The sequence below is a fragment of the Saccostrea cucullata genome, unplaced genomic scaffold (genome assembly GCF_032062105.1).
Source record: "Saccostrea cucullata isolate Sc308-1 unplaced genomic scaffold, CSIRO_AGI_Scuc_v1 ctg9730, whole genome shotgun sequence".
Taxonomy (NCBI): domain Eukaryota; kingdom Metazoa; phylum Mollusca; class Bivalvia; order Ostreida; family Ostreidae; genus Saccostrea; species Saccostrea cuccullata.
The window spans coordinates 1-24,302 of record NW_026924710.1 but is presented as its reverse complement, the minus strand read 5'-3'; the positions used below and the strand labels follow the sequence as shown (position 1 = coordinate 24,302).

Below are 24,302 nucleotides of genomic sequence, written 5' to 3'. Positions count from 1 at the left end.
ATGCCAATAGCCCCCAGTGTTTATGACCTGAAAAGATGATATCTAAAATTTACTTTAACCAAATTTGATGCAATGATGATATTCAAATAGCATTAAATTAATACAAAATTACTTTTTCAAGTAATTTGATTAACAATTATCAGACCTTTACAAGTATGGTGAGGAGTTTCTGTTTGCACATCCCAAAACCCAAACAGTTGTATCTCCTAACCACTAGCCAAATACCTGAAAGACAAACTAGGATGAAACCAAAATTTTCATAAAATATTGTGTTGTGTTCTTTTGCCTTATCAAAATTCTTCCAAAATTTAAATCATTGTGATTATTAGTCAATCAGTATATTAATGAATAAATAAAAAAAAAAAAGTAAACATTTCCTAGCCCATAGGACTAAATGATACAGAAATGACAGCCTCTGCATGCCCCGGGATGGTACGGTGCACCTTGTTACGGCCCTCACTCTAAATATAGCCTGAGGGAGGTAAACTATGTCCAGGACCTGTTCTGTGTTCTCTAGGGCTTTATCATCCAGTGCCTTCACCAGACTGTCAGTTACTTCAATGTCATTGACAAAGAAAGAGTAAGGGATAGGATTTTCCCTTTAAAAGCAGAAAAATAAAGATGTGTTCAGTCAATGCAATGGATGACCTGGCATATTAATCCTTTCACTTTTGATGATTACTTACATTTGTCAATAAAGCATTCAGATCATCTGTAGCTTTTCTGCTGTGATGTTTAAAGGTAAATCAAATGCATTTCCTGTAACATCTCCACTTTCACTTTTGAACTGAGCCAAAATTCTCTTCTCATCTGCTTCAGCTTCTTCTGCCATTCTGCCAACAAAAATTTCAATAACCTTTAAAAAAGAATATTTACATTTGCAAATGTCTTTCCTTATATATATGACAATATAAATTATATTGACATTCAATTTTCAATGACATGAATTTTGGGAAAAACCACCAACAATACTAGAAAGTCTTGACTGTGACGTCATATGATGATGTACATGTGCATTATGTTGCATTTTAATAACAAGTCTAAACGCCCTTTTGGCGTTATAGAATTTGATCACACCCCAACCTTAGTATATCCCAATGACACTCTGAAAAAATTTTATTTCTTAATTGAAGGGCCCAAAAAAACTATATGTAGCAGATTTATTCTACTGCGTTACTCTTATTCTGTGAAGGATGAGTAAATTTATAAAAATACTTAGACAGCTTTAACTTACATTATTAAGAATTCAATTATTACAATACTGGGCTCACTTTTTTGTGAATTTTCAAAGCCAAAAGAAGATAAAGTTATAGAAAGAAAGGAGAATTAAATAAGTGGATTTTTTAAAACTCTTTTGCAGGAAAAACCGAATTTCCTCGAATTTCATTGCACCGTGAGCCTAATTTAATTAAAAAAACATAGAATATACCTTTAAACTGTAAAATCATAAAAATAACTTGTTTTAAAAACAAAGAGAAAGGTTACCTGTAATTATATCAGCACTTTTTCCACAAAATTTCTGGACAGCAAAGTTTCCAGCGGTTTAGAAAGATGGGAAAACATGGGGTTCCGGAGACCAATTATATTAATGCATGCTTTGAATGAGTCGGTGTGTAAAAGATATACATGTATTCAATGAAATGATAATGATAAAAAAAAAATTATTATTTTGAAATAGTTAAAAATATTAAAATATCTTTTAACTTTTATTTTGTTTTATTTGAAACAAATTAAACTTTTAGAGGTGAGAATGACTTCAGGCACCTGTAAGAATCTTCGTTGTTCGAATTAACTTTTACCAAAATGTCATTTAGCTCACTGGTTTCTCTTGCTTCTACACCGTTTACTTGCTTATGTAGAAGTTATGCTGTGCATTCAACTCGTAAAATAGCTGGTATGTGTTTTTATAAAATGAGAAATTAGCTAGGAATTTTTCGAGTTGAAGATGAACGTAGGATCTTTTTAAATACTATAGAGGAAATTCGAAATTTTCAAAAAACTCGATGAAACTACATATTTTGATGTAATTATCTCGTTATTGTTAATACCAGGTCGTTGCCTATATGGAGCTAAGCTAGGGCCTAATGTATATAAAAAAAAAAAAATTTATATTTTTCATGATATATGTTCAGGGGCTCATTTTACATAAGAACTTATGAAATATAAGACCAAATTTTGATTTTCCTATGACTTTATAAATTACATTGAATATTAAAAAAAATTATAATACTTTTAAATGGATAATAGAAAAATATTTTTACACTAGCTGTTTACACAGAATCATTCATTTAACATCACAACACTTCTGCAAAGAGTAGTGATGGCAAAAAAGTCTTAAGGGGGATGTACAAGCCAATTGGATCTAGTCTGGTGTGAAATAAGAAATGCCAAGAATGGTTTAACTGTCTAAACTAGCCCAAAGTTACTCAAAGTGTTAATGCACTAGTTACCTACTGTTAGAGACCAAAATTAGTAAATAATTAAGTTTATTTTGTTTTAATTAAAAATTAATCATTGTAGTACTGCGCAGCTACAGCATTCACGAGATGAAAAATGCATTGAAAATGGTGTTAGTTTGTTCATTGATAATATGGCTACAACCATTTGTTTGCTTTTTTCTTGTCATTATCTAGAATTCTTGAAAATTTGATTTTTCATATGTGTGTCTTCCTAACCCATGTGTTTATTTGTCCGCCATTCCTCTGTCGCACAATTCGAAAACATTGATTTTAAAAAATGCCCCATAAAAACATCAAGACAAGAAATTACTTAGTAATAATCATTGGGTAATATTACTTACTACTTTTATTTGTTGCATCGCTTCGTCTGTTTAAATAAAAAAACCGGATTTTAACCCCACTCCAGCAAATCGGGAAAAACTGTTCTGTTCACAGCTCGAGTTTGCTAGAAAATATTAATACACTACAGTGCTTGACATGTGCATATATCTGTGGTAGTGCGTTTATAACCATGATTATATTTAATTTTTGGGAAAAGTTTATAATTTGTTGGTTTAAACCAAGAAAAAGCAAAAAAATGCCCTAAACATATGTGTTTACGTCGCAGGGATTACATTAACTTTAATATTCACTTGTCCTTCGGGCAGTGAACTACAATTTTGATTGCCCGAACAAAAATTGGTTGCCCAAAAATTTTAAAGAAGAAAACATCAGTTACTGTATAAACAACTTTCCTGTAATTTATACCCTGTTAACACACGTAAGCGATGCACTAAATATTTCCTTTTCTTTTCTTTTTTTTTGAAATTTTCCCCCCCCCCCCCCCAAAAAGGTCAACAAAAAAGGAAAACAGTTATCATGTTTTAATCAAGATACATCATTACCAAGAACAACTGGTGTTTTTTATTCTGAGTGATTAAATAAACTATTCTATTATATATATTTCTAAGAATGTATCGTAAGTTCATAATAAGTTGTCAGGCAAGAGTGAACGAAAAAAAACAAATGAACCCGATTTCTAAATAAAGGTATGATCCAAAACGTTACCGAGGGATTCCAACCCAAAAACATTGTCACGTTTTTGGCGGAAATCAACTGTTCAATTCATTGTTTTGTTTATAAACTAATGTAAGATTAAAAAAAACGTTTCTATCAGAAATATCCACTTGCCCGATCGGACAAGTACATTGATGATTTCACTTGCCCGACCTGATGATTTACTTGTCCCGGGAATCGGAAACCGTTAATGTAATCCCTGGTTGGGCCTTTTTTTCTGTGGCAATAGAAGTTATTTTGAAATGGGGCACTGCAAGGAGGATGCTTAGCATTTAATTTGAAAATGTTAAACAATATGCGGTGCATGAAAAACAAATTGCAATTACATGTCTTACATTCGAAAAGTTGGTACATATGTCTATTTTGTTTAGCAGTTAGATAGAAAAAATAGGCAGTTAAAGGATTTCCTTCAGGCACCTCACATAAATACTTGATTGTTTGCAATCCCAAACACATCGTATGGAGTAATGTTTGGACATAAAAACGCATCATGTCTCATTATGTTGACTACGTTGTAAGCTCTCGATCATTGAACTTACGAAGCTTGATAAAATATATAAGTTGTTTTTTTTTTTAAATTTAGAAGCAATCACAATGTTTGCAAACAAAGGTCCATTGCATATGCAATGTCTATCTATCATCGAAAAAAATGAGAGACTCCCCCCCCCCCCCCCCTTCCCAAAAAATCATATTTTTTTTTTTTCAAAATAGTGCCAAAGATTAAAAAAATTTGCATTACTAAGTATGTGATGGAACATGTACTAGCCTTATAAGACCATTTGTTGTAAATATATTTGGTTGCCCTCTCTCCCTTATTAAAAATGGGCCCACTAATTTTATTTTACATCCAATTACAGGATTTTTTTTTCTAAAAAATATGTTTAAATTTTAAGGAATTTTTTTTCTCACCATAAATAGGACCCAATAATTTTCCCTGAGTTGGGAGGTCCACCAAAGTCATTTTAAAGATGTTATAAAATATTTAATTGTGTTGATTTTTTTCTTTACTCTGTAAAATTGTAATTTTGACAAAATGGGCAAATAGAAAAAAGTTATTCATTAAAACTCTTAACCCACTCTGAATGATTTTATTCCTTTTCAAATGTCGCTCCGCTGTAATGAAAATTGTAAATGTTTATTTGACAGAGTATATATGAGGGGGGGGGGGGGGGGGATCAAAAGTAAACAATATCTTAGGTATTTGATAGTTATATTATTGTTGAAATATTCAAGTATTTTTAAATGTAAAATTTAACCTTTGATAGCATATTGCTTAATTAAAAACAAACCCCTTTTCAAACTTGTTTAGGGCCCTAACAAGTATCATATTCAACCATCTGCCTTCCTTCACTAAAACGGTCTATCCAATCATTGATTGAATTATTAGGAAGTCATTTGTCTTAATAAACTTTGAACAAATTTTTATACGTTGCTTCAAATGCAGTTTTAAGATATACCATAATTATTTTAGTGTTTGTTGAATGAGTTCCACTGAGACAACCATTTTTCGTCACAAGTACCTGCATAAAGATTTATTTTCACATTGTGAGCAAAACTTTATTCGGGATATGCTATTTATAGAACTTGAGGTGCACCAAATTTGCTTCTAATCTAAATTGTGGTTTTGTAGATATAGAGATAGTTCGATCACCCCTCGTACTAGTAGATACTAACACAAGGTTTTTCATATCGATTTTATGTGTTTAATTTCTTTGTGTTTCATTGGTGATAATTTAAATTTTGATAGATATTATAAGTTATCTGTGGAAACTTAAAACTCTTATTTTAAACTTTGATGGTGCTCATTTTTTTACCCGGAATAAAAAGTTTATTTCAAACAACTATTTAACAACTGTTTGATAATAATACTAAATAAATTACTTCAAGCCACACTTTAACACAATTCCTCTTTAAAAGTGTTCATATTATTTGAAATATTTTGCAACTGAATTCTCTTCTACATTTAAAATTGTTATGTCCCTCCATATTAAGAAGAGGTCTGGAAAACAAAATTCTGTGCAAAAAAAACCATGCTGTATCAATGAACTACTTTCATGGTTCTTTTCACTTTTTTGAAGCAACGATACCTTGTTTTGAATTTAAAATTATCATTTAAAAGTGCAAAATTTAGACATTTTCTCAACAAATGGTTGTAGAGAGAACATTAATGACACTTTGCGTATTTTTTTGGATTTTTTAAGGCTCTGCTGAAATTTTGTAGCTGCGCAGTTCAAGGTGCATATCAAAAGCATTTTTCTGCAGAAGTATAGATTATATATGACAAAACATTCAGTTATGCATATTTATTGTATCTTTATCATAAGGGTTTAGAATTTATAAAATATAATGTATTTTAGCCATTTGAAAAATGTTTACATTTTGTTCTCACTGCACTAAAAGGGCCCACATCCCCCTTAAATTTTCAAGGGGCACAGCCTACCAAATGGTACTTTATCCCCCGTGAAACCTGTAAATAAAATATAGCTATTTATCAGTATTTTGGGTGAAAAAAAAAATAAAATTGTATGTGCAATTTATTGTGCAGAGTCGTGGGAAAAAAATTTGACAAAAAACGTAGCTAATGTAAACAATTGAATGTTTCTTCATTTTTTTACTTTTAAAGAAAATTTACTCCTTCTCCAACGATGTTGCACCTGTCAATCATGTCCTTTACTTTCTATTTTGATTATCCGGGCAACCAATCAATTATTGCAAACCAATCAAAACGATGATCTTTTTTAACCTGATGTAAAGTCAGATTTAACTACGGAAGCACATTTGTGTTAATTTTCAACTAGGAAATCAGAAAAAAATAAGTTTAGCCTTTATTTTTTTTTATTTTGAACACAATGGCTTTGTTCTTCATAGAAATATATTTAAATGCAGTTGGAGTATGACATAATTATTGTTTTAAAACGATGTACTCGGAACAAAAACAAGAATAATAGCAAAAGTCATTTTGTACATCCTTTATTGAATATTATTTTTTGAATTTATTGAATTCACCAGTAATATGCATATTAAACCCAAAAAGATCGCATGGAATCTGCAACTTCATCCAAAAAGAAAAATAACAACAAATATAACGTACAACTCTGGAAAAAATTAACTTTATGGCAGGAAGTGTCCACCATACCGGTAAGGCCATGAGGAGCTCGTGTTTAACAGGATTTTATGGAGATAAACATTGACGAAGATCCAAAAAGAGATTGAAAATTAACATATCAAGTAAATTATTGTATAAAATTGGATTTTTATCCAACAATGCACAATTAAGATTTTTTTTTTTCGTTTGATCAAGAAGTTCGGCTGATAGAGTCAACTACGGGTATTATTTTTACGAAGTTACGGAGAAATTACGCATAGAAATTCGACCGATTTATGTTAAATGAACGAGGAATATGTTCACTAAAATCCCCCATTGCCTGAATAAATGCGCTTTTGTTTTATTTTAATAAAAATTGCAATAGAATAAAAAAGTCCCCCATTTGATTAGCAAAATTTGTTACCTATATGGAGATTATCTGCCAAACGTGGGGTAAAGTGCCATTTGGTAGGCTTTGCCCAACTTGATTATTTTGTATGTTTACCAATACCAAAATCATTAGATAACTTACAGTTACTGCTCGCAAATAAATCAAAAAATTTCCCCTCACTTGTGTGTTTCAAAGATTGACAAGGGGGAATTTACTCCCATATAATTTTCGTGACTTTTTAAAAAATTTCTAGATGCCTATTTTGATCATGGGTGATAAATAAAAGATAAGATCACCCATAGTTATCTGATGATGGCTATGTCTGCTCAGACAAAAATAATCAATATTTACTTGTAATTTGATTTTAGTTGGACAGAATACATCATTTGATTGGGTAAAAAATTGAATCCATTATGTATATAACATGAGTTCCATTCATCACAATGAGTTATGTCAAAAACATATTACTCTGCTTGATGTTACTTTTAAAATATTGCTGAATTTGAAGCCTTTTATTGAAATATTGTCTCATTATCTACACTGAAATTAAATTAAAAAAAAAAAAAAGAATTTCAACTTATTTTTACATGTACAATATAGCATAACTTGGAGAAGTTTAACTTTTTTATAAACCGCTTCATGGTTTATAAAGTGTAAACTGGCCCAAAATATGTTATATAATATTACATAAGTTGAAAAAGCTTCATTCCTTAAATATTAGGGAGAGGGATCAAATTGCTGCAAAATTGCAATTACATTAACTTCTGTGATAGTCAGGATAAAATATTGTTCAAAATTGAATTAACATACAACCTAGGTATTAAATCACTGATACTAAAATTCTCGAGGAACAACGGTTAAGGAATATCCACAATTCTCTTTGATATGCTATTTGAGATAGCAGTGTTTTAGACAGGGGGGTTCATTTGTAATTCTTGTTTAATTTTCAGCTCGTAGCTTGTCTTTGTCAGCCGCTCAAACCAAAGAAAAAAGACTACAAGATAAACCCGGAATTCATCAACAGAAATGATAGGTATGATGGGGAAAGGTAACTGTTTGATATCATTTATGGTGTCGAACCACTACCAAAACAAACTTACAGGGATTCCAAAGTTGGGAGGGGGGGGGGGGGTTTTAAAATTGAAAAAAAACTGCATTTATATCAATTTAGCATAGTTTAAGGTAGGTCAGATAAAGGTACAGAAGTTTCTATTGGCATTAAAATTATATCTCAGTTTTGCTAAATAGCATTATTAAAATCCATGAGAAAAATAAATGATATGGTGTTATCCTTTTAGTTATGAATTTTTAAATAATTTTAATTTTAAAATATACTTGAATATAAATTCCAAGTGTCTGGGAAACCGATTCTCATGAAAATAAAATGAAGAAAATGCAATAAAAAGGATACACTGTAGTTTAAAGAGTTATTGCCCTTTGCACATTTCTTAAATGAATAAATGGTTTATTGTTTTTGTTTTTAAAAATACATGTAGTTCCCTTTTAAATACTTTGGTTAAACACTATTTTAATTACACATATTTAAAACCATTCTTTTTTTAATTAAATATTTGTTTTTATGATCGGAAATGAGGTTAAATTCAGGAAGGGATTTGCAATAATGTATAATATATAACATTAGAGTGGGATTAACCTAAAAACTGCATTTGGAATTTGATTTTTAATTTTTTAACATTTACAAATTCAGTAATTTATATACTTTTTCCTTAGATGCCTTGAGTATATGAATGTTTCTCCAAGAAAAAAAAGGATGGAGATTTCAAACACCTTCCCGAAACTTTTATTACAAGTTAGTATATCTTTAACTGTTTACTGTAATGGACAGTTTTAAAATTTACCTAATGGGTACCAGAAGAGAAAATTAAAATTTTGTCAATACAATGTATAATAAAGAAAAAAAAAAAAATACTACTATATACATGTATGTGCAAGGCTTTTAATTTGGAGTCTTTGGGCCTGTGAAAATAGTTACCTGTAATGACCATTTCTGAAATAAAATTGAGGAAATTACATATTTGTAGACTCCATATTAATCCTACCTCCAGCAAAGTAGAGGTTTACCTAGAACATTCCTCAGGGAGGAAGGTCATCTACGCTTCATCATCAGAGTGGGCGATAAGGCAGTTCTTATACAGGTACATGTACTGTTGATTAATTTGATGCCGTTCATTGAAAATTTGATAAAATTAAGGTTTATCCTAATGAATATCATCAGTTAATCAAATAAACTGAATTTATTACTCTCAAATGTTTACAATAAAAGCTGTGAAGGAATTGTGGGAAATATTTAAATCACAATGAATATATTTTGATTAAAACAGCTGATCTAGTAGAAGCTATATTTAGACTGTATGTAATAGACAGATCTTGATTTTGTGTTATGTAGTGCCAGAGATGTGTCAGCGGCTGTCAATACCGGTCGTGTGTTTGCCGATCGCTGTCAGAAAGCCGGCATTGTCAACGTGTATTATGACCCAGTCTCAGAAGGTCATGGAGGGGATAAGGTACGTTCAGGCATGAAAGTTTGGTTGGAGTTATTTTCATAGCTAAAAGCTGACTTCTTATTTTTTTTAGAAATATCCAGTTGAAATATTTATTGGTAGTATCAATGTATGCTCTTATAGATCTAGTTGAGTGATACTAATGTGAATAAACCACTGATTTCAAAAATAGTTACAGGTTCTTGAATGATTCTCTTTGAAATGCATAAAAAATATTTTTAAAAAAGAATAATTTTAAAAATATAGGTTCTCAGTTTCAATGTAAATTTCCCATGTATAAGTAATTACCGGTTATCCTCATTTTAGGTAAAGGCTTACATTGTAAGTTTTAGATCTGTCAGTAAATAATCATTATTATTGTAGGTTAAAGCAGTGCTGAATGCTTTGGAAGAGTCTGGCATTAAAATTGGAGAAGAGGAGGTCATCGAGGGAGAATTTAAACCTGGAATCAAATATGACGGCAAAAACCGAATCGGAGAGAAGAAACGGCCGTATGACATACAGATTGTATAATGATTCATATTTAAATGTGTTCTAACTTCTATGTCATTAAAATTTCTAAAAAAAAATATAGAGTTTATTTTTATGTTTCCTGTTGAAAATAGCAAAGATGTGTTTATTGAATATCTAACCAAAAGAACCAAGAATTCTTTTTTAATGGAGAGTTCCCCTATGGCTGTGAAAACAGAGAGGATCATTGTTTTTTTGCTTCTCCCCTTCTCTGCCCCACTTATATGTTTCGTTTATTTTTTAGCACATGTAATATGGACCCCCCCCCCCCCGGCCCCCCTAAAAAAAGAATGGGATAGACTTAACACTAGCTCTGAAAATTAATACCACAGCTTCAATTTCAAACCAATAAAATTTAGCCCCTCGTTTAAAACTTCTTGCATAAACACAGGTAGTGACTGATTCTTTTTAAAAAAAATTGACACGCGCTCAGCACTAGAAGTGAAAGTCACGGGTCTTTTGGATTTGACCTTAAAAATGTTGGTCCCGTGTCACGGTCGGCGTTGGCACGATATAGAACGCTCACTTCTTAATGGCCCTGAATGCCGAGTATAGGTGTAATTTGAATCCCCTCTTTGGAATACGCTGACGTCTCTTTATGTCCATGCAGTGAAATATTGTCGACTGGGACCTTAAAAGTATACACGCTATAACTTGCGCCAGTTAAAATAGGATTGGAAATTGATACAATTTGTTTATCAAGAAAAGTTACGAAAATACTGTAAATTACACCATTAAAATTAAACGCGTTACAAAGTTATCAAATTATAATTATTTATTATCCTGCAAGGAAAGAAAAACAGCTATTTTTAAATAAATCCATCACGTGACGCCTTTGCTACTTTTAGATTGATAAACACACGTGGCGTAAAGAAAACAAGGTAGACCGTTTGAGATACTACTCACTTTTGATGTGGATACTTAATGGTACTTTACCTTTTAATGTATTTAAGTATCAACAATCTTCTCTGTTATGATGCATATTAACCTTACATTAATAATTGTTGTCAAAATGCAACATACCTCGTTGTCTGTGATTTCCCGTGGACATGTGTTTCTATATATAGACCTACAGTTTACGCACTTCCTTTATCAATATTCATGAAAAGACTGAATTCTTAATTTCTAGGTATTGTTTAATTGTTTTGTTATTACAACGACATCTATAGTACAATTTTGTGGAAAGTATTATTTTTATTATACTTCATGTGTTTTAAATCGTTGATCATTTTGTTTCAACCTATATTCGGCGTTCATATAGCGTATATGATTTTAAACAATCAATCAAAACTTTTGACATTATATGCCTCCATATACTTCTCTTGGGAGGGGGGACGTATATATTTGGTAGTAATTGCACTCTTAATGGATACTTTGTACAGCGCCCATTCTCCTGGACTTCTTTCCCAACGAATAAGATATGGAGTTGCATGTAGCGTAACGTAATATTGAGCTTTGTAGAGATTCACTCCAAAATAAAAGTACGGCAATTTTTTTGACCTCAAATAAATTTCCGGATTAACAAGGCCCGACTGTATCCTGAATTGTGTCTGGGTTAACCGACACATAAAACCACTGTTATGTCTTCTGACGGTATGCCTGACTATTCTGTCCTTCGTTAGCATTTGCTGATGAATGATTTGATGGAAGTCCATAAAACCATCTAACAAACGACAAAAATTCTCATATGTAGAAATGATAAAGTCATTCATAAAACTGACAATGCCAAAGTAATCTCCTTATTGCTGATTTCCAACTTTTTCTCTAAATCATGTTTACATACAACGAGACAACCCCTTCCATCGAAAAAAGCCAATTAATCTGGTGTCATTAATTAACATAAAAGAAACCAACGATAGACTTTTTTTAATATGCCATAAATTTTATATTGACACAAAAATTTTTTAGGTAGAAATAAATGAAAGCAAAATGCAAGTATTAAAATAGGTAGAACTAGAGGCACTGTAAACACAGAGCTCACTAAATAATGAGCCTTCCATTTGCATAATTTGATTTTAATAATCGGCAAAATCCATGTTTTCCTCTAGGAGACCCAAAATAAGTGTCAGATCAAAAAGTAAATAAGAGGACACAATGGCATTATTTTAGTTAAAAAAAATCTGAGAAATTCTAATTAATTTTTATTCAGTGTTATAGGAGGAGTTGCAAAAAAAAGATAGACCTGAGGACTAAAAAGACACAGACCTAACACTCCATCACTATATACCCTCTCAGTTTTCAAGGGGGGTGCACAAAAATTCCTTTTTAACTTTTCGTCGTGATGAACATTTGAGAAGAAAAAGAAATATGCTGCTCATAAAAATATACGTATATACATGATTTGAGAAAACCAACGTTTTCAAAGGCGTCAAGGGGAGACAAAGGGGGTCTTACCCGTTCCCCCACTTTCACTTGACATTTTTGCAAAGATAGACATACTCAGTAATTCAGGCATTGAAGTTGGGGTTTGGGTTCCCCCCCCCCCTTTCAACAGGAACGTTACAGTGTAGTCAAAGAGGATAAGGGAATGTTTGGAAAAAAATTGGTACTGACGAAGTTCAAACCCCCCCCCCCCTTTTTATCAATTGTAAAGTTTTCCCTAGTATGTTGTGTTTATTTGTCAAGTTTTTTTCAGGTTTTAATTTTTTTTTTTGTTTTTTAGCCCCCGTCTACTTCCAATTTACTACCACCCCAAATGGTTTCATGGTTGTTTAACATTCCTCTCATATAGAGACGCCAGCACTGCCGGTGGAGAGCTGCAAACTGTGCCACAATCAACACTCAGGGTCATTGAACAGGGGCCGGGATCTTTTGCGCGCCAGCACCTACTGCGACAGTCTCATCCAAAGGACTGTTCTCTTCGGCCACAGTGGGATTAAACCCGCGGCGTTAGGATAACATCTTGCTTGACTCTTTCTCACGTTTTTTACCACTGCGATACATGGGTGTCTAAAGAAAACCAGTGAGTTACAAATTAAAAAGCAAAGCATTGCAAAGTAGACTTTAAAGAATGTACTTTAGTACACATAAAACCAATTTCCATGCAACAAAAAAAAACAAATCAAGGTAACAATCCTTTCCCAAAATTTTTTGTGAAATAAATATTTGAAAACACAAAAAAGAAATTGGGCCCTGGCAATCCAAATTTGAACCTTATTCTCGACCCGTTTACAAGCCAAAAAAAAATTCGTTGAATTTATTACACGGGGCTTTTTTACAAAAAAACATCGTAAACAAACGATGTTATTCCCCAAATCTTTTCTCCTTGGCGGTTGCGTTCTACCAAAAGGATAGATCCACCATTCGGCTGAAAAAAGTCGACGTCTGTCAAGGAACATCTTCTATTTACTTCTCCCTGAGATTTGGAAATGAAAATAATGTCCTCTCATAAAGGTAGATAAGGTTTCTCATCTCTAGGGGAGGCTCGGTTAGGATAGAAAGCATATTATTATGGCTACCTAAAAGTCTCTAATAGGAATTGTAGTGGTGTTTCTTTCTCGTTGAATTGGAAAACGAAGCTTCGTTTTTACTGGTTCATGTATCGATTTTACTGGTTCATGCACAGTCTCTGATCCTGATATTTGTACTGGTTCATGTCCGATTTCTGGATCATGAATAAGATCGGTTCATATGTTATTTTTGTGTTTGACTGTTGGATCGTTCATGTCCGATTTCTGGTCATGAGTAAGGATTGGTTCATGACCATTTTTGTGTTTGACTGATGGATCGTTCATGACCGATTTCTGGATCACGAGTAAGGATCGGTTCATGTGTTATTTTTGTGTTTGACTGATGGCTCGATTCATGTGTTATTTTGGGTTTTGTAGTTTGGTTCTGGTCATATACCATATCTGGTTTGATGTCCAGGCTGGGCCCTGTGTGGTTTCTAATGCTTCAGTTACTAGAGATGGCTCTGGAGTTGATTGTGTCATGCGGTCCATTAGAATACTTTTTGTCATCCTTTGCTCTTTCTCTGTCATCATATCGCTCTTTTGATTTGAAAACCCGAACCGACCGCCTCTGGAAATACAGCCATTTCCTCTAAAACCAGACTCTGTAAAGGACGTTGGGGCATGCGCTCACTGAAACTTACACTGCCCTCCACTTGAGGCGCCAATGAAGTGTGTGAAGAAACCATGTTCTGTGAGTTTATTTCAAAATTATTGTCTAAGACGTCAAGATGGTTTTCGGAAATTAAATCGATCAATTTTTTCACCTCTCCTCTTGATGTTTCTGGTTTCAGTCGAATGTTCGAACCTTTCGATTTCATGTGAGTGTTCGGTATTTCCGATTTCATACGAGAGTTCACGTTTCCGATTCACACGAGTGCTCTTTACAGAACTTTGATGGTTTATGTGAGAATTTCGACTGATATTGAATTGGGCTTTTATTTGGTTTTTCAAAACGAAGTGTGTTATTTTTCGTTGATATGCAGGTTGACGCACAGAAAAATGGAATCACCATTAACCATTTTATTGCTTTTTCGTGCGCTGTACGAACTGCGATGGTCGGCACCAAGGTTGAATGACTTGCCAGCGCTTCTTTGTCTGTTGACTAAATTGAAATTTGAAACTTTCTTTCTATTTGGTGATTTGAGAGCCGTATTATTCATTACTTTCAGTGTGTTTTTGCAATTTGTTGGAGGATTTCGCTTTGGATATGAATGGTGTATTTTCTTTTCAGATTTCTGACAGTCTCAATCTTTTGCACATAATATACTGGATTCGCATACTCTTTTATTTCTGGTTCTTTAAAAAGTTGTGTATTTACCCTTTTTCCTTTGTTCAGATTTCTTTTGAACGGTAAGAATTTGTGCCTGCCGAATGAAAATTTCCCCAAATATCTTGTAAATATCCCTTGGTTCTAGTTTTTCTTTGAAATTTGGAATGTGATTCTTGAGAAGATGACCTTTAGTTCCTCTGGAAGCATTTTCTCCAGAGATGCCATTGTACCCTGGCGGGCGGCTTTGTGTTTCGCCTTTGAGAACTTTGATGTTGATTCGTTTTGTGGCCATCAAAATTGATTTCCACTCTTTTCGCTGGCAACTTACTTTAATGTGAGTGCGTGTCCAATGCAGTTCCATGCAGATGGCTTTCATGGGGGTGATTGGATAGGCTAGACCCAATAGAGCCATGAAAACCATTATCTTGCAGCAAAGCCTTGGAAACGTCATGATCTCCAAGGTTAGAAACATGATGGCTGACGGCTATATCTGCTACGGAATATTCTGAGAATGGACTTGTGTTTAACCATGGAAGGATGGCTACAGTAAACTTTCCGGCCATTCAAAGGTTGACAAGGCCTGAAATTGTATTTTATGTAACTTGCGCTTGGTGAATGATGACCAGTTGTTTCTAGTGATTAACAGCATTGTTGTCAGTACTGTTTAGGTTTTTTGTTTTCCCGGAGTTTTGACGGGCCAAGGTTGTGTGGACCGTGGTTTTCCTCCACGTGTTCTTTTAGATGTCTGAGTCGGTTTATCTGTAAAATACAAAGGAAAGCATTGCTTTGGTATAAAAGAACGAGGGCGCTTTTGATTGGCATTGGCAGGAAGCTGGGCGTACTTAAAAATGAAATTTTATTGACATGTCACATGAAATTTTAACATTTTTTTAATTTATCGGATTCCTGTGCAACGGAACGGAAAAGGGAACGGAAAATATTTTCCCAAATTGAGCTTTGATTTGCTAAAAAATAACTTGAAAATTGGCCATATCAGACATTTGGTACAAAATTGTACATTTTGAAAAAATTTTTTCAAAAAATTTTCAGTCGGTTTTCCCCATGATTTTAAACGTTATGTGGGGGTACTTTAATTCAAAGAAACGGTTACATTTTTTTAAAAAAAATGGAGAGAAGACCCAAACCCAAAAATAACTTTTCCCAAAAAAAACCCAAATTGGTCAATGTGGTGTGTCTTTGTCCTTTTAAAAGCATTTGTCTATTTGTAGGGGTTTGGGCCAAAAGTTTGACACCTTTTTAGTACTCAAAACAAAAAGTTTTTGGTTGAGCCTGGCATGGGGGTTAATTTTTATTGTTTTCAGGCAAGCAAGCATTTATTTTGTCATTTAAATTTAAATTTGTTTTATGTACTGATTTATTAAAATTTTGAATTAGATAAATTTTGGTTCAGTTTGGTTCTCAATTGCAATCTCCTATTTTATAATGTACATGTACCACGTATCATGCATCTATGCATTAGATTTTTTAGGTTTTATTTTTTGTGATATATTATTATGTTATAGTACCCCCTAGAAAAAAATGGACATAAATGTTACAACTTCACAATGTTTTTCAAACTGAATTAAAAATCAAAGTACTGAAAAATACTAAAGACGGGGTCAAAATAATCTTCATAATTTGATTTTTTTTTTTACGAGTTTTAATAACAACTTTATTTTGTCAATAACATACTAAAAACAAAACTATGAATAATATACATTCACATTTTTCATTTAATTTAATTTGAAGTAGAAATTTTAATAATTGCTAGTCTGGAAACTTTTCTAAACTGCTCCGAATTTCATCAGGTACGAACTAATAATTTTTCCGGAAGTAAACAATGGATGATGCGTACACAGTCATAATAATACGCAGGATAGTACTTTGCTTACATGTGTTATTTACAGTTAATATTTTCAGTTTTAAATAATCAAAATACTTTATTAGTTGAGTTAGACAAAGGTTCATATCAATTTCTTCAGTTTGATACAAAATATTTATGTTTTGATCGAAACAATTTCTGCACTCTTTCGTATGCGTAGATTTAATTCATGTGTTATCACCAGGTTGCCGTTTTCTATTATTAGACATCTGAGAGTAAACTAAAAGAGGGGGTCACGTGACCCGTCTAAAAAACCATGGACGTGTTCGTAAAATCTGACCAGGTATGTTCAGCCAACCAAATCATGGACATTTAAACCATAAATGTTTCGTACAAATGATTCCTGCAGATCACCCGCCAAATGCGCCCATCTTCTTTGTTTTTGATAAAGTATTTTTAGTTCCATTTCACGAAAATGAGCTTTAATTTTGTCTTCGTAAGGTTCCAATACCTGATCCTGCGTGATAGTTATCCCATCATGCATCACGTACCTGGAAACGGACTCGTAACAGGGAGGCGTGGTCAGACTTCCGGCATAATGATAGTATTTGGAGGTATCGTTTGGCAGCATATCGATAGGTCTTAATCCGGTAACAATTGTTTTCTGGTCTAGAAAAATAAGATAAAAATGTTATGTATTTGTTAAATTTTTAGAAAATTATAGTCGCGCATGAATTTATGTGAATCTGAAGCTCATACCGTATTCTGTTACTTGATCGAGAGCTGTGGCTACCAGTTCAAATGCGTGGTTCTTTTCCTCCGATATCTAATGGTTAAACCATCATTAATTTTGTTTAAAGACACAAACTTCAATGACTAAATTATTACACAATAGCATAATGTGTTCACCCATTTCATATAATGTTTTTATTAATAATGACAGGGTGCTCTAAACTTACATCTGCAAATATTCCTATCACGGCCAATCCGTCTGATTGCTTCTTTGCTTCAGCAAGTGTGGCGTATTTTGTATTGTAATGGACGATGTGAACCTATAAGAAGGACATAAATTTCTTATAATAATATTATTTTTCCCAAACAGTAGATATGAATTTGTCAATCCCTAGAAGTTTTAAATACGAACCTCTAGAGGATGGTTATGGTTGTCCAGAACGTGTTCCGAGCCAATGTTGTTTTCTGGACCCCAATGGAAATGAATCTCCACTGCTTGGTACAGTTCACCCAAATTCGAACCACGAAGGTAAATTTCGTCATCAATCGCCATGCTAGCTGTTTTGAAAAAATAACGATTCAAATGACGTTAGAAAAGCAAATAAACTCAGTGAAATGTGCTCACAACATTTTTTTTCAGGAAAAGGTATGTTTAGTTTCTTCTTTAAGTCGAAAAAGGACTTGTATTTCAGAAACCAATAATGCACAGAAAAATGACCACCTGTGTGTCCGTTGTTCCTGAGATGAAGAAAAGCTGGCTGCATTCCGTCTCCGCTTAATTTCTCATAGTTGATGAACTGGAAATTTGGGAGCCACGTGACATGATGGATGTCCGCGGTCCTGATGTGAATTGGAGACTGTCGTCTGCCAGCGCACGGGGGAAAATACTCAGGCCAATGATCCGGGCCTGTAATCAAAAATATATGTGTATGATTGAAGAATGCATCACAAGAAGTTGTTGGAAGAAACAAAGAAAAAGAAACCATTGAATGGGCTGCCAAATAATGAAACAAGATTTTACCTGTCGATCCGCCATAGCTCCATTTGAAGTTTTCTACATTTCCGTTGAGTGTGTTCTGTTTGGTTTCCAGGGGTCTTTGATCAAGAGTGACAGGTACTTTGTTTCCGGTTCCTAAAATAAATCCCTCCGTTTGTAACATGTTGTATTGAAAACGAAGTGATTTTAAAAAAAGATATTGCTTGTTTAGTGGATTGGTGAGAGTAATATACGTTGATTAACTATTTCTAACTATTTGTCTTTTAAAATATCATTTATTCAGTGATGCAAGGTACTGTATCATTAACATAATGAGTTTTGCAAATGGTTAACCCGTTGATAACTAAGTTTTTCACTAGCACTTTGGAAAGTGCATAAAAGACGGGTTTCAAATTTGAATCAATACGATCAGGAAATAAGAGAAAAAATTTCAAAACATGAATTCATTCATTGAATTATTACAATTAATAAATATACATATTATTATAGGAAGATAATGAAATTTTGAGGGCGAAGTGGCAGCAAAAATGGTCATCTTTGACCCTTGGCACTAAACCTGACAAATTAAATAGAATATTCTATAAAAGTGTAATACTCTCTGACAGTTAACAGAATTTTAATCATGTGTGCAATCATTAATACATAATCGGCAATAAAATTATCTTTTTGTGATTTACGTATCCCTGCATTCTTTGCACTTGACTTACATTTTAAATACCTTTGTGCAAAGTCACCGTTTGGGAAATTTTTGAAAAATCGTTTGCAACTAGAAAATTACACAAATTAGATATATTACGAAACTACCGTTTTTAAGGATTTGCTCTACTGATGAAAATTTTCATTTTTCAATGTTGAAAATAAATATAAAATTCTCAATAGTTTAAAGAAAATACTTCATTAATCTAAAGGGTTTGTTTAATATGAATAAAAAAAAAAAATGAAGAAATGTTTCCTGACATATTTGATTAAAGTTTAGAGATTGTTTTTAATTCTAGACATAGAATAAAAATTATTTTTTATTTTTTTTCGAAAGATATATGTTGAATTGAAATGAAAAACGTGTATATTTTGTTTTTAGCGATTTTCACTTCCTTTCAGAAAGGCTTATTTAAAAAAAAAAGATATGATAATATAATGACAACTTTCTTTCCCCCTTCTGATGAAGATGAAAAAAAGAGTGTCAGTTATTTGGAATTTTTTGTCATTTACAGTTTCTACATAATTGGGAAGAGTTCTTGTCCTCTGGATGACACAAGGGCCTTATCCTCTCTTCTTTTAAATCAGACGTTTTTTCACCAGACTTGAATGTACGTTTAATATTTTGATTCGAAAAAAAATTGTAACTGCCTTTTGGGATTGCATTATTGAATATGTTTCTGGTATTTTTTTGTCAAATTTCTACAGTATTATACAATGTGTCAGATGTATTAAAGACTTTGCAAGATATTTAGTAATGGGTAAAACACAATCGGATTAAAATCAGATTTCTTAGATCCGCGCCCTATTCACTTTGAGCTTAAAATTCGCGTAATTAGGCGAGTCTGTCTGCTTGCGAAAATTTTATTCTCGTGAAAATTTTATTATTTTTGTTTATATACAACAGAAACCAAAGCTCGCGAACATTTTGTTCTGCTAGAGACCAAAATAGCTAAGTCGCGAAAATAAAGTGTGGTGAAAATATTTTGATCTACAGTATCTTAGTGAATATTTGTAGAAAGACAGTATTTTACCAGACACTAAAACTTTTATGAAACTTGGGGTAAATTTGCAAAATACATTTCAATAAAAATAATAAAAAAATATATAATGACTTACCATACTGTTCAGCAAGCTTTGAATCATATTGACAGAGCCTGCGCAACATGTAGGAGAGAAGAATGCACAAGTCACAATTCATCGTGAGTGGATCAGCTCTACTCCTGTTTAGAAATGAAAAAAAAAGTGTTTCATGAATAATTGAAATATGGAGTATAACCCCGTCCGGTTTGAGTTCTGTCCCTTTTTCAAATGCTTTGCCGCCTATCGAGGTTTTTCTCATATATCCCACACGATGTCTAATTTACATAAACATGAGGGCAACATGTGCATAAAAATCATGGACGTTTTTGTGAATTTTGACGTCTGATGCAGACAATAACTTTCAATTTAAATATATCTGACGAGTCTCGTAAAAATGTGACAAAAAGGACAAAATATTAAACATAGAAACAATTAGGTGTCGCTAATTTACACAACTGAAAGTATAATGATGGAAACTAAAAATAGCATGCGATTATGGTCATGTTTAAATTAGAATTATTTTATTGATAGGTATACTACTTTGTTGGTTTGTGTGCAACATCTTAATTAACCACGCAATGACGCTCATCATATTGGGAAATATTAAAGACATGGAATTGATTTGTTTTACAATAGAACCACAAACCAAGATGTACTTTTTAGATCTTACAAGAGATTAGAACTATCATGTTCTAAATTTTTAATTTACCGGATGGAGTTTAATTTTGAAAATGAAAATTTAGAACCTGACACAACTAACTTTAGAAAACATAAACCATAAATTTTCTAATAAGTTTATTATGAAATTACTCCTTGTTGTTCTGTACCATCTTGTTTTAAATTGAATTCATGTACCCGTAATCGAAGATTCAGGGGTATAATGTTTTTTCCTTTTCATCCGTCTGTCTGTTGTCTGTCCGCAAAATTTTAACTTCGCCTATAACTTTAGATTGGACGGGGCAATAGCCTTCACATTTTACAGGTGTTTTTACTTCTGTGAAACCTTTGCTTTGGTGACACCAAAGAATGAGTGCACTTAAGTACGTCATTTGGAACCTTTTCGGATACCCATTTCAAGATTAACATTACAATATATCGCTAAATTAATCTATGATTAATGTGAAAGCATATGCTTTTGATATTTATTTCTAGAATTTTTCGTCATACATATTTCTAAATAATTACAGAAAATGTAATTGTAAGAAAAATGTAATTTTAGCCTTAAATTCCGGAAATTTGAACGGACCACTTTCAAATCTACAGTTGTAGTATAATACGGGCTGCCCTTTTTTGCAATTTAAAAACTCTATCTATGCCAGCACCTGGGGCATTACCCCAAATAGTTAGGCAATAGTTCAAAGAAGGCAGAATGTATGCATTATAGAATAGTTTTCTTGTGTGTAAGGGAAGGAATTTTTTAATTTTGCGCAACGTATATAATTTATATGTCAAAGATTTACAAACTGAGTCAATATGGTGATTATAGCGCAATGAACCATCAATATGCACTCCCAGAAGTTTTTCAGATTCAACATTTTCAATTAATTTGTTTGAAGCATATAAATTTAGTTCAGGTGAATCTATTCTTGATTTTCTCTGCTGAGTTCCCATAAGCATACATTTTGTCTTATTGGTATTTAACACCATTTGATTTTTTGGGAAAACCAATTTTCAATCTCAGACAAATCAAAGTTAAGGGCATTCTCAATACCTTCTATATTTTTATGATATGTAAGCAAGGTTGCATCATCGGCAAACATATCAATATCTGTTCTATTCATGTAAAGGGAGATCATTTATATACAATAAAAATAATAGGGGACCTAAGATAGAACCTTGGGGCACTCCTGCTGTGACGGGCAAAAAATCAGAGGAATATGTTCCTATTTTTACACACTGAGACCTTGAGGTTAAATAAGAATGAAACCATTTAATAGCCCTTTGATCAAAGTGATATGATTGAAGTTTACTTTTAAGAATTTCATGATTAACCAAATCAAATGCCTTGCTAAAATCAATGAAAGTTATGCCTACTAGATTTCCTTGGTCCATAGCTTGTAGCCAATTATCTGTAAGTTTTGTAAGAGCCGTTTGAAATGAATGAAATTCTCGAAATCCAATTGCGATTTAAATAAAAGATCAAAGTTAGAGGCAAAGTTACGTATTTGATTTGCTATGTGTTTTTCAACTAATTTTGATAATGTTGGAAGAATGGATATCGGTCTGTAGTTCCCTGGATCTGCGTGGTCGCCATTTTTGAAAATAGGAGTGACTTTTGCTTGTTTTATTTTGGGTGGAAATACTCCATTAGTGATACTAGCATTTATAAGATGTGTAATAGATTTGCATATGACATTTGCCGAAAGTTTTAGAAGACGAAAGGGCCGATAAAGTCTATACCGGCTGATTATTTTCATCAAGTGTATTCAACATATTCAATACTTCAAATTCAGATATTTCAATAATACTGAAAACATTCTTTCCCTAGTTTAGTTTCTGTATACCGATTTAATAATTCTGAATCAAAACTTTGTACTGACATATCTGCTAAAATTTACAGGATATTTCCGTAAAGTGTTTGTTAAAAATATCAACAATATCCTGTAGATCTTCAAAATCTAAACCATTTTGTGTAATACGGTTAGGTGTAAAAGTTTTGGATTTAGATGCCAAATGGTTTAAATAACTCCACATTTCTTTAGGACTTGACTTTCTTCAATTGCAGATTTGTAATACTTTGATTTTGCTTGATGTATTAATTGTGTAACTTTATTTCTCCAAATTTTGTAATTTTCTGAATTCCTTTGTAAATGATATGTATCGCGTAAATGTCTGGCATCATTTATTTCCTGTGTTAGCCATTTAGGTCGAATTTCAGTCTTGACTCTTTTTGTTTTTACTTTGGCATGCCTGTTAAGAATATCATTAAACATTAATGAAAAGCATTAAGTTAAATAAGAGACACATATTATCTTCAACCCCTATTAAAATATGCGGAAAAATCTCCCATAGTTTGAAGTTGGAAGTACGATAGATACTGTCACAACAGAGACTTAAATACAATGAAATTTTCAATGAAAGCGTTGCATGGTGTATCGAACAGCAGAAGGTCACGCAGAAGGTGATTATAAAATTTAATCGTTGTTGCCCAGTGACCGGTTAATTCAGTAGCTATCTCGACCCTAGTTTGGGGACATTGTTTTGAAAATTAGATATGAGCCGCAACTTGGCCAACATTGTCCTTTGGATATGCATAAGTTTAAGTTAAAATACATATTCTGTGCAAATAAGAAAAATGGCCAAGTTGCGGCTCGATGTAATCAAAGTCGTTGAAAACTGGTATGCATATGAATAACAATAGAAATGAGACAAAACTGTTAGACCCCGTTTCAAAAGTATGTCGTTCGGCATTATTTAATACTTTCATGTAATATAATATACCAAAACCTGCTCTTTAAAACATTGTTTAATACCTATAAAACATAAATTTAATGAATTTTGGAATTTTATTTTGCGCAAAACATCGGGATCCAACTCTCATAGCTTAAGTGCACTCATTCTTTGACCTTTTGACCTTTGGGGTTGACAAATTTTACATAAAAATCACAAACTTTAACCTTGGCCATAAGTTTTGAACAATTGTTGCTAGGATTTTTATACTTCAATGTTTACCTTGAAGAATGTCATAGTTTTAAAAACTTGAACCATGGCCATAACTTTAAACTGTAAGAGCTAAGGCTTCATACTTTATACATACGTCAGTGACAAAACCTTTCTTTTTGAAACTAACAACTTTTATCCTTTGATGTTGAGCCTGGAGTTTGACCTATCTTTTAGATACTTTAACCTTGGTAATAACTTTTGAACAGGTAATGCTAGGACTTTCATATTTCACACAAAGGATATTTTGTGAAAGTGCAAGAGTATCTCAATTAAACGCGTCTCGAAATTCGTAGCTTCAATAATTTCCCGATAAAAAAAAATTCTATATTTCTGTGAGAAATGTTATAGCAACAGTATATTTATGTTTCGGATTTGCTAATATATTCATTAAAAACTAAAATTAAATACAGTCGCACCTGCTGTTACGGCCACCCTTAATCAGCGGCCACTCCTCATGAGCGGCCAGTTTCAATCCGCCCGTTCATTTTTTTCACTATATTTTAAATATTTAAGCGGCCACCTGTCTAACCGGCCAGTGGGGAGTGTTTTTTGGGGTGGCTAAGG

At 32.8% G+C, this 24,302-nt stretch overlaps 1 protein-coding gene and 1 pseudogene across 1 annotated transcript; one reads left to right on the top strand and one right to left on the bottom strand.

Annotated features, from left to right (window-relative positions):
- The first annotated feature begins 8,739 nt into the window (after nt 1-8,739).
- Nucleotides 8,740-10,039, top strand: LOC134267086 (large ribosomal subunit protein uL18m-like). Its single transcript, XM_062749301.1, has 4 exons — nt 8,740-8,801; nt 9,034-9,147; nt 9,399-9,516; nt 9,877-10,039. The coding sequence occupies exons 1-4, from the start codon at nt 8,740-8,742 to the stop codon at nt 10,024-10,026; spliced, it is 444 nt and encodes a 147-aa protein (XP_062605285.1). The 3' UTR covers nt 10,027-10,039.
- Nucleotides 10,040-13,408: 3,369 nt separating this feature from the next.
- On the bottom strand, nt 13,409-20,193 carry LOC134267085 (uncharacterized; annotated as a pseudogene).
- Nucleotides 20,194-24,302: the final 4,109 nt, after the last annotated feature.

Coding starts and splice junctions, on each gene's coding strand:
- LOC134267086 (XM_062749301.1), top strand. CDS start 8,740: ATGTTTCTCCAAGAAAAAAAAGGATGGAGATTTCAAACACCTTCCCGA. Junction 9,148..9,398: donor ATAAGGCAGTTCTTATACAG/GTACATGTACTG, acceptor TGTGTTATGTAG/TGCCAGAGATGTGTCAGCGG. Junction 9,517..9,876: donor AAGGTCATGGAGGGGATAAG/GTACGTTCAGGC, acceptor TTATTATTGTAG/GTTAAAGCAGTGCTGAATGC.